General features: G+C 46.7%; 1 protein-coding gene and 1 long non-coding RNA gene across 2 annotated transcripts in view; one reads left to right on the forward strand and one right to left on the reverse strand.

Moving 5' to 3' along the window:
- Nucleotides 1-12,723, reverse strand: part of METTL3 (methyltransferase 3, N6-adenosine-methyltransferase complex catalytic subunit) — a 30,133-nt gene extending 17,410 nt beyond the window's left edge. Inside the window, exons 1-6 of the mRNA XM_063913519.1 lie at nucleotides 12,107-12,723; nucleotides 11,797-12,005; nucleotides 9,945-10,328; nucleotides 9,375-9,550; nucleotides 8,430-8,646; nucleotides 551-738 (exon numbers count right to left, since the gene is read on the reverse strand). Coding sequence (XP_063769589.1) covers nucleotides 551-738; nucleotides 8,430-8,646; nucleotides 9,375-9,550; nucleotides 9,945-10,328; nucleotides 11,797-12,005; nucleotides 12,107-12,212 — 1,280 coding nt within the window. The 5' untranslated portion in view covers nucleotides 12,213-12,723. The remainder of the gene's footprint in view (nucleotides 1-550; nucleotides 739-8,429; nucleotides 8,647-9,374; nucleotides 9,551-9,944; nucleotides 10,329-11,796; nucleotides 12,006-12,106) is intronic.
- On the forward strand, nucleotides 735-9,896 carry LOC134891262 (uncharacterized). Its single transcript, XR_010171444.1, has 2 exons — nucleotides 735-1,127; nucleotides 7,918-9,896. It is a non-coding gene; the product is annotated as an uncharacterized LOC134891262 (long non-coding RNA).
- Nucleotides 12,724-16,149: the final 3,426 nt, after the last annotated feature.

Raw genomic sequence — 16,149 nt, forward strand, 5'->3', positions numbered from 1 at the left:
CAGATTTTTACTTTAGTTTGCCTACAATTAAATAAATATTTAAAAGTCTCAATTAGTTGAAGCCAAACCTATGCCAAGTTATACCCTTGCCAATATGACGGCCTGACTCACCGGTACAGGAAATATCAATACTGATGAAAAATGTGCCATAGTTCCTAAAAGCAAAGGGTGACATACTTGTTCTAACACAGGTAATGAACATGGATCAAATGGTTAACTAGCAACTGAAGTGTATTTGGGGTTTGATTTTCTCAGAGTCCCCCCCCCCCCATGTACGTAGTAGCAACAGTTATTGGATTACAAAATAAATAAATTCATAATTAGCTCAGAAGTAACAATGTTATTTCAGCTATTCAAGCAAGATTTTAATGAACAAATTATATACTTTAAACAAGCTTGACAAAAATAACTTTAATTTGCGCAAATGTGGAGCCATAATCTTGCTTTACATTCATTTTTGTTATGTTCACGAAAATAACTTGTTTTAACATACATCAATTATTCCTAAATATTTATTATCTGTATGGGTGATACATGACCCTACATTTACCTTCCAGTGACCCAGAGGAAGAGAAATCCATCATCCTGCAGTACTGGGATCTGCAGTTTCCTCATTTCATCATCAGTCAATGTCCCATAGGGCAGCTCCATGTGAATATCCCATGGTGGGTCAGCCATTACCACTGAGAACTTGCCCAAGATGCTCACGTCCAAATATCGTATATCACAACGGATCCACTGAGCCAAAAGTCAAACCAGGTTTAACAAACAAGAAAAACTCAAGCTCCTGCAAGAGTATATGGCACCTCCATGGCAACTAATAGAACCACAAGGACCCCACAGTCACATCTTCCAAGCTATGAGAAACACCTAACGCCAAAGCACTGTAAGGGCACCGAATGGATAACACTGCAGCTAACTTGTCAACTTCTGCGTCTTGTCCAATCACATGCATTGACAAACTTTCAATTCAGTCAGCCAGGAAGAAGGTCTGTCACATAGCTTAAAAGGGTAATTATTACCGAAGCTGCAGCAATTTTTTGTATAGGATCCTAGTGGTACTACTAGTTGAAGAGAGGGAAGGCTATTGCAAAACTACAAAGACATTTTTCAAAACTATTCCACAGGTAACTATAAAAAATGCTACTGTAACCCTTGGCAACCAACTAGTTTCTACACAACTTTAGAAATGACAATCTGATTCATTAATGTGGACACCACCACCTTATCTACCTAGTTACCAGTTCAATACTGTTCATAAATGTCCTCCCATTCTGGAACTACACTTTAGTAGACCTGACATGAAATACTTATGGTGCACAGCGGAATATATTTACAGCAGGATGGTCCAAGAACTCTTTGTTCTATTTCTGTAACAACCAGTGCTTGGAAAAGACTAAGAACTTACTGACACCATGTTTATCATAGATATCAATATGGTGGGAACAAAGTAAAATCTACAAACTATGGGCTTTATTCAGGTTTGTAAGCAAACCAAGAAAGTTAGCAATTTGGCAATACCATGTTGAATTGCAGGTGGGGCAGAGAGAGTTAGATTTGGGTGAGGTGTGTTCAAACTAAAATCTAAACTGCAGAGTAAAAATAAAGCAGCTAATATTTACCCTGCACAGAAACATATAACCCACCCAAATCTAACTCTCAGCACATGAGCACGTTATATCTGCCCCACCTGCAGTGCAACAAGGTTTTGCCCAATTGCTAACAAACCTGAATAACCCCCTATATATACTGTCACACGTGTTTAAAGAATAAATCCTCTGAGCTAACACAGAACCCACTAGGTTCCCATTCTTTGTGAGATGTTGGGTAAGTGCTCATTGGATTATTTCTTATATCCTACTGCAACATAATGTGTATTCCATATTTACATAACATACAGGATGGTATCTAATTAGCTGCGGTAATTTATGGCGAATAATTGATTTGCTCGGGGCTATCCTATTAGCCTTAATGCCAGCACTTATTGTGGATTTGGTTTCTCCCTCAGAAATATGTGTTTCCATGTGAAAACAGTTTAAAAAAAAATAAGATTTTACTTACCGATAAATCTATTTCTCGTAGTCCGTAGTGGATGCTGGGACTCCGTAAGGACCATGGGGAATAGCGGCTCCGCAGGAGACAGGGCACAAAATAAAAGCTTAAGGATCAGGTGGTGTGCACTGGCTCCTCCCCCTATGACCCTCCTCCAAGCCTCAGTTAGGATACTGTGCCCGGACGAGCGTACATAATAAGGAAGGATATTGAATCCCGGGTAAGACTCATACCAGCCACACCAATCACACCGTACAACTTGTGATCTGAACCCAGTTAACAGTATGATAAACGCAAAGGAGCCTCTGAAAAGATGGCTCACAACAATAATAACCCGAATTTTTGTAACAATAACTATATACAAGTATTGCAGACAATCCGCACTAGGGATGGGCGCCCAGCATCCACTACGGACTACGAGAAATAGATTTATCGGTAAGTAAAATCTTATTTTCTCTGACGTCCTAGTGGATGCTGGGACTCCGTAAGGACCATGGGGATTATACCAAAGCTCCCAAACGGGCGGGAGAGTGCGGATGACTCTGCAGCACCGAATGAGAGAACTCCAGGTCCTCCTCAGCCAGGGTATCAAATTTGTAGAATTTAGCAAACGTGTTTGCCCCTGACCAAGTAGCTGCTCGGCAAAGTTGTAAAGCCGAGACCCCTCGGGCAGCCGCCCAAGATGAGCCCACTTTTTTACTTGTGGAATGGGCTTTTACTGATTTTGGCTGTGGCAATCCTGCCACAGAATGTGCAAGCTGAATTGTACTACAAATCCAACGAGCAATCGTCTGCTTAGAAGCAGGAGCACCCAGCTTGTTGGGTGCATACAGGATAAACAGCGAGTCAGATTTTCTGACTCCAGCCGTCCTGGAAACATATATTTTCAAGGCCCTGACAACGTCAAGCAACTTAGAGTCCTCTAAGTCCCTGGTAGCCGCAGGTACCACAATAGGTTGGTTCATGTGAAATGCAGAAACCACCTTAGGTAGAAATTGAGGACGAGTCCTCAATTCCGCCCTGTCAGAATGAAAAATTAAGTAAGGGCTTTTATATGATAAAGCCGCTAATTCTGACACACGCCTGGCTGAAGCCAAGGCTAACAGCATCGATACCTTCCATGTGAGATATTTTAAGTCCACAGTGGAAAGTGGTTCAAACCAATGTGACTTTAGAAAACTCAACACCACATTGAGATCCCAAGGTGCCACTGGAGGCACAAAAGGAGGCTGTATGTGCAGCACCCCTTTTACAAATGTCTGAACTTCAGGTACTGAAGCCAGTTCTTTCTGGAAGAAAATCGACAGGGCCGAAATTTGAACCTTAATGGACCCTAATTTTAGGCCCATAGACAGTCCTGTTTGCAGGAAATGAAGGAAACGACCCAGTTGAAATTCCTCTGTAGGGGCCTTCTTGGCCTCACACCACGCAACATATTTACGCCAAATGCGGTGATAATGTTTTGCGGTTACGTCCTTCCTGGCTTTGACCAGAGTAGGGATGACTTCTTCTGGAATGCCTTTTTCCCTCAGGATCCGGCGTTCAACCGCCATGCCGTCAAACGCAGCCGCGGTAAGTCTTGGAACAGACAAGGCCCCTGCAGTAGCAGGTCCTTTCTTAGAGGTAGAGGCCACGGTTCGTCCGTGAGCATCTCTTGAAGTTCCGGGTACCAAGTCCTTCTTGGCCAATCCGGAACCACGAGTATAGTTCTTACTCCTCTCCTTCTTATGATTCTCAGTACTTTTGGTATGAGAGGCAGAGGAGGGAACACATACACTGACTGGTACACCCACGGCGTTACCAGAGCGTCCACTGCTATTGCCTGAGGGTCCCTTGACCTGGCGCAATATCTGTCCAGTTTTTTGTTTAGACGTGACGCCATCATGTCCACCTTTGGTTTTTCCCAACGGTTTACAATCAGGTGGAAGACTTCTGGGTGAAGTCCCCACTCTCCCGGGTGAAGGTCGTGTCTGCTGAGGAAGTCTGCTTCCCAGTTGTCCACTCCCGGAATGAACACTGCTGACAGTGCTATCACATGATTTTCCGCCCAGCGAAGAATCCTTGCAGCTTCTGCCATTGCCCTCCTGCTTCTCGTGCCGCCCTGTCTGTTTGCGTGGGCGACTGACGTGATGTTGTCCGATTGGATCAACACCGCCTGACCCTGAAGCAGAGGTTTTGCTTGACTTAGGGCATTGTAAATGGCCCTTAGTTCCAGTTTATATGAAGAGATGTTTCCATGCTTGACCACAAGCCCTGGAAATTCCTTCCCTGTGTGACTGCTCCCCAGCCTCTCAGGCTGGCATCCGTGGTTACCAGGATCCAATCCTGAATGCCAAATCTGCGGCCCTCTAGTAGATGAGCACTCTGCAGCCACCACAGGAGAGACACCCTTGTCCTTGGCGACAGGGTTATCCGCTGATGCATCTGCAGATGCGATCCGGACCATTTGTCCAGTAGATCCCACTGAAACGTTCTTGCATGGAATCTTCCGAATGGAATCGCTTCGTAAGAAGCCACCATTTTTCCCAGGACCCTCGTGCACTGATGCACTGAGACCTGGCCTGGTTTTAGGAGGTTCCTGACTAGCTCGGATAACTCCCTGGCCTTCTCCTCCGGGAGAAACACCTTCTTCTGGACTGTGTCCACAATCATTCCTAGGAACAGTAGACGTGTCGTTGGAATCAGCTGCGATTTTGGAATATTTAGAATCCACCCGTGCTGACGTAACACTACTTGAGATAGTGCTACTCCGACTTCTAACTGTTCCCTGGATCTTGCCCTTATCAGGAGATCGTCCAAGTAAGGGATAATTAAAATGCCTTTTCTTCGTAGAAGAATCATCATTTCGGCCATTACCTTGGTAAAGACCCGAGGTGCCGTGGACAATCCAAACGGCAGCGTCTGAAACTGATAATGACAGTTTTGTACTACAAACCTGAGGTACCCTTGGTGAGAAGGGTATATTGGGACGTGGAGATAAGCATCTTTGATGTCCAGAGACACCATATAGTCCCCTTCTTCCAGGTTCGCTATCACTGCTCTGAGTGACTCCATCTTGAATTTGAACCTTTTTATGTAAGTGTTCAAGGATTTCAGATTTAAAATTGGTCTCACCGAGCCGTCCGGCTTCGGTACCACAAACAGCGTGGAATAATACCCCTTTCCTTGTTGCAGGAGGGGTACCTTGATTATCACCTGCTGGGAATACAGCTTGTGAATGGCTTCCAAAACTGCCTCCCTGTCGGAGGGAGACTTTGGTAAAGCAGACTTCAGGAACCGACGAGGGGGAAACGCCTCGAATTCCAGTTTGTACCCCTGCGATACTACCTGTAGAATCCAGGGATCCACTTGCGAGTGAGCCCACTGCGCGTTGAAATTCTTGAGACGGGCCCCCACCATATCTGAGTCTGCTTGTAAAGCCCCAGCGTCATGCTGAAGACTTGGCAGAAGCAGGGGAGGGCTTCTGCTCCTGGGAAGCGGCTGCATGGTGCAGTCTTTTTCCTCTTCCTCTGCCCCGGGGCAGAAAGGAGTGGCCTTTTGCTCGCTTGTACTTATGGGAACGAAAGGACTGAGTTTGAAAAGACGGTGTCTTTTTCTGCTGATGTGAAGTGACCTGGGGTAAAAAGGTGGATTTTCCAGCCGTTGCCGTGGCCACCAGGTCCGATAGACCAGCCCCAAATAACTCCTCCCCTTTATACGGCAATACTTCCATGTGCCGTTTGGAATCCGCATCCCCTGACCACTGTCGCGTCCATAACGCTCTTCTGGCAGAGATGGACATAGCACTTACTCTTGATGCCAGGGTGCAAATATCCCTCTGTGCATCACGCATATATAGTAATGCATCCTTTAAATGTTCTATAGTTAACAAAATATTGTCCCTATCCAGGGTATCAATATTCTCAGTCAGGGAATCCGACCATGCGACTCCAGCACTGCACATCCAGGCTGAGGCGATTGCTGGTCGCAGTATAACACCAGTATGTGTGTATATACTTTTTAGGATATTTTCCAGCCTTCTATCAGCTGGTTCTTTGAGGGTGGCCGTATCAGGAGACGGTAACGCTACTTGTTTAGATAAACGTGTGAGCGCCTTATCTACCCTAGGAGGTGTTTCCCAACGCGCCCTAACCTCTGGCGGGAAGGGATATAATGCTAATAATTTTTTAGAAATTAGCTGTTTTTTTATCGGGGGAAACCCACGCTTTATCACACACCTCATTTATTTCCTCTGACTCAGGAAAAACTATTGGTAGTTTTTTCACACCCCACATAATACCCTTCTTTGTGGTACTTGTAGTGTCAGAAAGGTTCAATGCCTCTTTCATTGCCGTGATCATGTAACGTGTGGCCCTACTGGACATTACGTTTGTCTCGTCACCGTCGACACTAGACTCAGTATCTGTGTCAGGGTCTGTGTCGACCCACTGAGGTAACGGGCGTTTTAGCGCCCCTGACGGTGTCTGAGACGCCTGGACAGGCACTAATTGATTTGTCGGCTGTCTCATGTCGTCAACAGTTTTTTGCAAATTGCTGACATTATCACTTAATTGTTTAAATACAATCATCCAGTCAGGTGTCGACTCCCTAGGGGGTGACATCACCAACACAGGCAACTGCTCCGCCTCCACATCATTTTCCTCCTCATACATGTCGACACACGCGTACCGACACACAGCACACACACCGGGAATGCTCTGATAGAGGACAGGACCCCACTTAGCCCTTTGGAGAGACAGAGGGAGAGTCTGCCAGCACACACCCAGCGCTATATATATATATACAGGGATAACCTTATATAAGTGTTATTCCCTTATAGCTGCTGTTATTATCGTTATTTGCTGCCAAAAATGCCCCCCCTTCTCTTTTTTACCCTGATTCTGAAGCAGGACTGCAGGGGAGAGTCAGGGAGCCGTCCTTCCAGCGGAGCTGTGAGGGAAAATGGCGCTTGTGTGCTGAGGAGATAGGCTCCGCCCCTTCACGACGTCCTTATCTCCCGCTTTTTTGTGTAAAAATGGCAGGGGTTAAAATACATCCATATAGCCCCAGGAGCTATATGTGATGTATTCTTTTTGCCACCTAAGGTATATACTGTTATATTGCGTCTCAGGGCGCTCCCCCCCAGCGCCCTGCACCCTCAGTGACCGGAGTGTGAAGTGTGCTGAGAGCAATGGCGCACAGCTGCGGTGCTGTGCGCTACCTTAGTCTGAAGACAGGATGTCTTCTGCCGCCGATTTCACCGGACCTCTTCGTCTCTTCTGGCTCTGTAAGGGGGACGGCGGCGCGGCTCCGGTGACCCATCCAGGCTGAACCTGTGATCGTCCCTCTGGAGCTAATGTCCAGTAGCCTAAGAAACCCGATCCACTCTGCACTCAGGTGAGTCCGTTTCTTCTCCCCTTAGTCCCACGATGCAGTGAGCCTGTTGCCAGCAGGACTCACTGAAAATAAAAAAACCTAAACTAAACTTTTATTCTAAGCAGCTCAGGAGAGCCACCTAGATTGCACCCTTCTCGGCCGGGCACAAAAATCTAACTGAGGCTTGGAGGAGGGTCATAGGGGGAGGAGCCAGTGCACACCACCTGATCCTTAAGCTTTTATTTTGTGCCCTGTCTCCTGCGGAGCCGCTATTCCCCATGGTCCTTACGGAGTCCCAGCATCCACTAGGACGTCAGAGAAATAATGGTTATAATTGGATAGGCCAAATTTTTTTTTTGGTGTGAATTTTTTTTTACTGTGGCTAATAGGATAACCCCCACAGTATATTGTCCACATATCTCAAGGTTTTATAAAAATGACTTGATCAGACTAATGTTGGCAAGCTGCTTGAGGTGGTTCTCAACCCCAACCATTATGTTTTCCCAACAGGTCACATCCCTCTGTCTGTGGGAGCAGGTATGATAATTACTGACCCAGCAACACAAAAACCCATCTGTACATGATTAAACACAGCCACAAACCAAGACGGTTGGTACTTCAGGACTGGAGAACCCCTGTACTAAAGTATTTCACAATGTCTGGTGAGAAATCCACATCAAGCTCTTCATCCCTCCAAACACCTTGTTCCTAACCTCTCCTTTACAGTAGTTTTAGGAGATGTATCAAGTCTTCTAAAGAGTGGAGAAGGCGGCAAGTGGAGAAGCTGCCCATAGCAACCAATCAGCATCTACAAATAATTTTATAGTGTGTACATGATAAATTATAGCTAGATAGAGGCTGATAGGATGCTATGGGTAATTTATCTGCTCTTTTGAAGGTTTGCTATATTTCCCCTATGTAATGTGTAAATGAGACCTCCCTAAGCAATGCTGTATAAATTCCCCAGAAGGGGTAACATCCTTTTGGAGTCAATATTCTGTAACTCATTACATCCATCTTACCTGTGGGGGGAAAAGACGTCCTACACTTGGGTCTCCAACTCCTTTAACTAGGGGCATTTCTTGGCCAGGAGTAGATTCCAATCCCACTACTGTCGCTCCAGTCTCTACCCATGCATCAATCTCATAATGAACATATTTACAAGTGTCCATGTGGAAACAAGTATTCAGAAAGGAGCAGTCACCGAGAGACTCATCAGTATGCAGATTAATGATGCGCCTGTAAAAGAATACAGTATCAAAGCCACTTCTATCCTGAGAAGCACCACAGTCTGGGTACAGTATGTAAATGAGGTGGTGACGTGTTCAGTCACATTCTGCCACTTGTTTTGTAGACATGAACAAAAAAGTATTTTCACATTTTTCCTCCTGTTTTCGCACAGCACCCACAGTTTACAACTGTACTTGTGTGTGGTAATGTGAAATCTAAAAGTATCCCTGATGGGGATATCATTTCTGTATTTTAATCTCCCACAACTGTGCTGAAACCTAGATATTTTAGTAAAACTAATGCTGAAAGTAATCAGATAAGTCAAATAGACTTTTTTTCATTTGCAAAGTTGATGTACTAGGTGAAAACAAGCAACACATGATAGTAGTTTGATTAATGTTCAAAATTACACAAGGTTCAGAGGGGGCGACTCAAATGTTTTTTTCAGAGCCCGTATATGCATATCACTCGTTACTTTAGATGGGGCAATATGCAAATGTTTGTTTCACTGCCAGGCGCCCACTGTTTTTCACACTTGTCATCTCAAGTATTTAAAAAAAAAAAAAAAGGGTGAAAAGCCGGAATTGTTGCACATTTCAGTTAGTCTCCTCAGGAAGGGGTGAGCAGAAATAATGGGCGCCCGTGGTATACGCACATTAGAGCGACATTTTAATAGCTTCATCGGGCACAGGGCACCCAAAGAACAACTGAATTCCCCCCAAATTGCTAAGTGTTACCTAAAGTGCAGCCTCCGACACGGAGTGTCCGCTCCTGCCCCTCTCATGCATTCTTCTTTAGTCCCATAGTCACAAAACTCTTGGACCTGAGCCCTCCCACGGGATCGGAATTTCTCCACAATGGACTGCTCCTTGGCTGTGCTGGTGTTTAGAAGCTCTAGGATCTCTTGACTTACCTAATGTACAGTAATGCCAAGAATATTAAAATCCAAGAGAAAAAAAAAAAGTAGTAATAACCCAATTAAAAAAAAAAAAAAAGAAGAAGGAAAAGACGATACAGAGCTAAAATGCTTATTTCCTTCATCTAATCACGCAGGTGAAGTATTTCATGTCGAAGACCTATGTTTTAGAAAAATTAAACTATATCTAACCAGACCATCCATGTAAATTTTGAAGATAGTATTTTATTTAAGACTGCTACATTGTGGCCCCATTAAAGCTATAAAATCTTTTAAACAAAATGTCAAAATATGCGTTAAAGAAATAAAAAATAAAAATAAATAAATATATATATATATATTTTTTTTTTATTATATTTTTTTTTATATAAATATAAATAATCTATCTTACCTTTTTGCTTTGTTGCTCTTTGGTGGATTGTTGACTCAGCAAGCTTTCTATTTCCAGGTCCACATGAGATGCATGTTTACGTGCCTTCTTTTGGGGTTCTGATATTTTTTTCTCACCTGAAGTACCTGCTGCAGAGACAGCTAATGATATAGACGAGGGTTCACTTTCCTGAATTCTTCTCTTCTTGGCCCCTGATGCAATGGTTGGACCTTTTCTTTCAGTTACTGCTACCATCATAGCAGAAAGTTTAGAATGATCAGCATAAGTTACTACAGTAGGTCGGTCATCATCTTCATGTTCCCAGCCTTTTACTTCAATTAGCTCTTGGGCAGCAAATTTCTGTAAAAGGCTTTCAACAGCTTGGCGCGACACAGGAAAATCTGGCTACAATGACAGAGAAAACGGTATGATACACAACGTTGGCAAGAAAAGCAAATCTGGGTACACTACACACCTTTATGATCACTCGGCTGAGCAGGTTAACACTCTCGATCGGCCGAGCAATGTGTCCAGCTTGACCCCATCAGTCGCCTGCAAGCCCAATACACACTGTGCTCAAAATAGTGCGATTAGGCCGACAAATATTAAATAGCACATAAGAGGCGATCTCCCGATCATGACTGTTGCAGGAGAGCTACAAGCCGTTTAACAGCTAACACTCCTGCAACCGTACTGCGTACACGCCTATACAGTCATTGGCCATTTACCTGATATCAGGGGGATCAGGCCATGGATTAGATGGGTATGTACTTAGTTTAAGAAAGAAAAAAACAACGCTCCCTTCAACTGCAGTTTTATAATAAGGACAAACATACATCAATGTTATTATAGGGCCATATTACATAGAACATGTAATCATTCACATACCAAAATATACACAGTTTACAGCAAGGGGAATGATCAAGAATAGACAGAAGTATTTGCGTGTTCAAATGTAAGTCTTGGGTAACTACTGTAGACTGTAAGTTTCACTTGAACACCCCACAATGTGAATAAAAATGCACTGCTGCATAACGCTGTACTGTGGGGGTCATTCCGAGTTGTTCGCTCGCAAGCTGCTTTTAGCAGCTTTGCACACGCTAAGCCGCCGCCTACTGGGAGTGAATCTTAGCTTATCAAAATTGCGAACGAAAGATTCGCAATATTGCGAAAATACTTCTCTGTGCAGTTTATGAGTAGCTCGAGACTTACTCTGCCAGTGCGATCAGTTCAGTGCTTGTCGTTCCTGGTTTGACGTCACAAACACACCCAGCGTTCGCCCAGACACTCCTCCGTTTCTCCAGCCACTCCCGCGTTTTTCCCAGAAACGGTAGCGTTTTTTCCGCACACACCCATAAAACGGCCTGTTTCCGCCCAGAAACACCCACTTCCTGTCAATCACATTACGATCACCAGAACGAAGAAAAAACCTCGTAATGCCGTGAGTAAAATTCCTAACTGCATAGCAAATTTACTTGGCGCAGTCGCACTGCGGACATTGCGCATGCGCATTAGCGACTATTCGCTCCGTTGCGAGAAAAAAATAACGCGCGAACAACTCGGAATGACCCCCTGTATGTGTTGGGGACATATAGTGAGTGTTACAGTGTCTTTTTGGGACTTTGTGAGGAGAGGAAGGGTGCACAGTGCTTTCAGGATTCCATGAAATGGTACAGTGTTTTGTAGAACTGATGAGGTGGTTGGTTGCGACCATGTCTGCAGTAATACTGTACAGCAAGTGACAATCTGCATGTATTATTTGTGACAATATGTAAACAGAAAATAAAGAAGACGAATGACGGGAATGCGGGTAGAGTACAGCAGGCGATGCAGGTGTGATGTGCAGCATGATACATGAAGCCTCAGCCCTCACCGTGGTAATAGCCTGCTGGATAGATACCGAGTCCGCCGGCAGCACCAGGGACAGGTCTGACAGGTGGTCCAGGAGTTTATTCTCCAGCTCGGGGTCTGGGGTCACCTCGGTAGAACCGCTGCCGCCTTTGGAGGACTGTGCCGGAGCTGAGGGGACAGGGCTGTCACTGCGGAGGGATGGAGCCAGGCCGGCCTCCGGGTTCTGCAGATCTGCGGGAGAGGAGGAGGGAGAGGGGGTCACACGGGGATGCGGCCGCTTGGCGGGATGGGGGCACGGTCAGTGCTGCTGTGTAATCGCTGGGAACGCTTACCCAGGGCAAGCTGGGTCGTGACATCCTTCCGCCGCCGCTGCAGCCGTTCCCGCAGATAGTCCAGCTGCTTCTTGTGAGCCTGGATGGAGCTCCATGTGTCTGACATCGCGCCGCAATGTCGGTGGCCGGGTACCCGCCCGCACTGACTACACTGGGCTGGTTACATACACCGTTTCCCGGGTAATGATACCAGCTCCTGCCAGGCACCGCGAGATTGCTGCAGTGCAAAGCGGCCACCGGATGTGTACAGTGTGTGCACCGGATTCGGGGAAGATAGAAACCTGCACACACAACCCCCTATGATAGAACCCTCCCCCTATCCCTTTCGGAAGATTCACTGATGAGGACACAGCAGCCAGGGAAAGCATACTATGAGGAATAAAAAATAAAATTAAAAAAAATATCAACCCTCGGAACACCAGTGAATGATCACCATTCGATGGTGGCAAACATTGGAAGCTCACCATCGAATGGTAAAACACTACCATCGGAAGAAAAACATTGATGTTTCGGAAACAGCGACCATCGATGTCCAGTCCTACTTCCCGCCACTGGCCGCCAGTACCGGGCATGTGGGCAGGGATGTGTGTACGCGCAAGGGGGGCACATGTGGGCAGGGCTGTGACTGAGTGCAGGGAGGATACAGACCCTCCAACATGACCCGCCCCACTAGGTACAAAATGCTCTGTTTCTGGACTTCCCTCTTAATTTATGATTACCATCACCTGTGTTGAACTAGTTAAATGATAAAAAAGCTGTTTCTTCACAGGTGATGGCAGTAATAAATTAAGAGGGAAGTCCAGAAATAGAGCATTTTGTACCTAGTGGGGCGGGTCATGTTGGAGGGTATGGAGGATATACACACATGTGTTTCCTCCCTGGCCGCTGCTGTCATAGCCAGAGTGCAGGGTGCTAAGTACTTGCTACATGTATGAGCAGGCGAGTATATATGTACGTGTATGAACAGGGCTGTGAGTGACTGAGTATAAGATGGTATGGGGGCAGGGGGTATGTACATGTATGAGCAAGGCTGTGATTGAGTGCAGGGGGTATGTACGGCCCGGGAGCCCGACCGCCGGCATACTGACAGCGTGGCGAGCGCAAATGAGCCCCTTGCCATGCTATTTTATTCTCCCTCCAGGGGGGTCGTGGACCCCCACGAGGGAGAAAAAGTGTAGGTATGCCGGCTCTCGGGATTCCGGCGCCGGTATACTGTGCGCCGGGATCCCGACAGTTGGCATACTGAAGACCACCCGTATGTACGTGTATGAGCAGGGCTGTGACTGAGTGCAGGGGGGTATGTACATATATGAACAGGGCTGTAACTGAGTGCAGGGGGTATGTACACGTGTGAACAGGGCTGTGAGTGACTGAGTATAAGATGGTATGTACATGTATGAACAGGGCTGTGACTGAGTGCAGTGGGGTATGTACACGTATGAACAGGGCTGTGACTGAGTGCAGTGGGGTATGTACACGTATGAACAGGGCTGTGACTGAGTGCAGTGGGGTATGTACACGTATGAGCAGGGCTGTGACTGAGTGCAGTGGGGTATGTACACGTATAAGAGCAGGGCTGTGACTGAGTGCAGTGGGTATGTACACGTATCAGCAGGGCTGTGACTGAGTGCAGTGGGGTATGTACACGTATGAGCAGGGCTGTGACTGAGTGCAGTGGGGTATGTATACGTATCAGCAGGGCTGTGACAGTGCAGTGGGGTATGTACACGTATCAGCAGGGCTGTGACAGTGCAGTGGGGTATGTACACATATCAGCAGGGCTGTGACTGAGTGCAGTGGGGTATGTACACGTATCAGCAGGGCTGTGACTGAGTGCAGTGGGGTATGTACACGTATCAGCAGGGCTGTGACTGAGTGCAGTGGGGTATGTACACGTATCAGCAGGGCTGTGACTGAGTGCATGGGGTATGTACGTGTATGAGCAGGGCTGTCTCTGTGCAAGAATGCTTAGGTAGGCAGGTGAGTGAAGTATACATCGGCGGAGAAACCAGTAAGGGATGTACAAACATTTCCTTCTCTGTTCCATCAAATAATATTTCACTACAGCTTTTTATCCCCATAATTTACCATACGTCCTAGAGGATGCTGGGGTCCACTTTAGTACCATGGGGTATAGACGGTTCCTTAGGAGCCATGGGCACTTTAAGACTTTTTCAGAGTGTGAACTGGCTCCTCCCTCTATGCCGCTCCTCCAGACCTCAGTTTAGAAAATGTGCGCAGGCTGACTGGTCGCACTCTCGTGGAGCTCTACTGAGTTCTACCTAAAAGACTTTAGGTTTTTTATTTTACAGGGAGACTGCTGGCAACAGTCTCCCTGCTTCGTGGGACTTAGGGGGAAGAAGTAGGAACCAACTTCCTAAATAGTTTCATGGCTCTGCTTCTGCTGACAGGGCACCATTAGCTCCTGAAGGGTACTGAACACTAGCTGTGGCTATGCGCTCACTCCCACAGCACGCCGTCACCCCCCTAACAGAGCCAGAAGTCAGAAGACTGGTGAGTAGTATTACCGGAGATCTGCAGAGAGGGACCTCCGGTCATCGTGATGACTTAAGGTACCGCGCAGCTAGCGGGAACGCTGCGCGAGCATGCTATCCAAACACAGAGCCCAGCGGGAGGGTGGGCCCTGGGCAGCATGAAACCTTCTCTCACTGGCAAAAGGTAGCATATGATGTTGTGGCACAGTCCTACACCCCCGCCAGTATAAATATTAGAAATTAGCTCTGAGGGGAAACGCGCCATTAAGGGGGTGGAGCTTCTTCCTCAGGCAGCACACTACTCAGCGCCATCTTTCTCTAACGTCCTAGTGGATGCTGGGGACTCCGAAAGGACCATGGGGAATAGCGGCTCCGCAGGAGACTGGGCACAAAAGTAAAAAGCTTTAGGACTACCTGGTGTGCACTGGCTCCTCCCCCTATGACCCTCCTCCAAGCCTCAGTTAGATTTTTGTGCCCGAACGAGACGGGTGCAGGCTAAGGGGCTCTCCTGAGCTGCTTAGTGTAAAAGTTTAAAGTAGGTTTTTTATTTTCAGTGAGACCTGCTGGCAACAGGCTCACTGCACCGAGGGACTAAGGGGAGAAGAAGCGAACTCACCTGCGTGCAGAGTGGATTGGGCTTCTTAGGCTACTGGACATTAGCTCCAGAGGGACGATCACAGGCCCAGCCATGGATGGGTCCCGGAGCCGCGCCGCCGTCCCCCTTACAGAGCCAGAAGAGTGAAGAGGTCCGGAAAATCGGCGGCAGAAGACGTCCTGTCTTCAATAAGGTAGCGCACAGCACCGCAGCTGTGCGCCATTGCTCTCAGCACACTTCACACTCCGGTCACTGAGGGTGCAGGGCGCTGGGGGGAGCGCCCTGAGACGCAATAAAAAACCTTTGTTTGGCAAAAAAAATACATCACATATAGCTCCTGGGCTATATGGATGCATTTAACCCCTGCCATTTTTCCATTAAAAAGCGGGAGAAAGGCCGCCGATAAGGGGGCGGAGCCTATCTCCTCAGCACACTGGCGCCATTTTTTCCTCACAGCTCCGTTGGAGGAAGGCTCCCTGACTCTCCCCTGCAGTCCTGCACTACAGAAACAGGGTAAAACAAGAGAGGGGGGGCACTAAATTGGCATAGTAATATATACAGCAGCTATATTAGGGAAAAACACTTATATAAGGTTATCCCTATATATATATATATATATATATATATATAGCGCTCTGGTGTGTGCTGGCAAACTCTCCCTCTGTCTCCCCAAAGGGCTAGTGGGGTCCTGTCCTCTATCAGAGCATTCCCTGTGTGTGTGCTGTGTCGGTACGCTGTGTCGACATGTATGAGGAGGAAAATGATGTGGAGGCGGAGCAATTGCCTGTGTTAGTGATGTCACCCCCTAGGGAGTCGACACCTGACTGGATGGTCTTATGGAAAGAATTACGTGATAGTGTCGGCACTTTACAAAAGACTGTTGACGACATGAGACAGCCGGCAAATCAGTTAATACCTGTACAGGCGTCTCAAACACCGTCAGGGGCTATAAA

The sequence above is a fragment of the Pseudophryne corroboree genome, chromosome 1 (genome assembly GCF_028390025.1).
Source record: "Pseudophryne corroboree isolate aPseCor3 chromosome 1, aPseCor3.hap2, whole genome shotgun sequence".
Classification (NCBI taxonomy): domain Eukaryota; kingdom Metazoa; phylum Chordata; class Amphibia; order Anura; family Myobatrachidae; genus Pseudophryne; species Pseudophryne corroboree.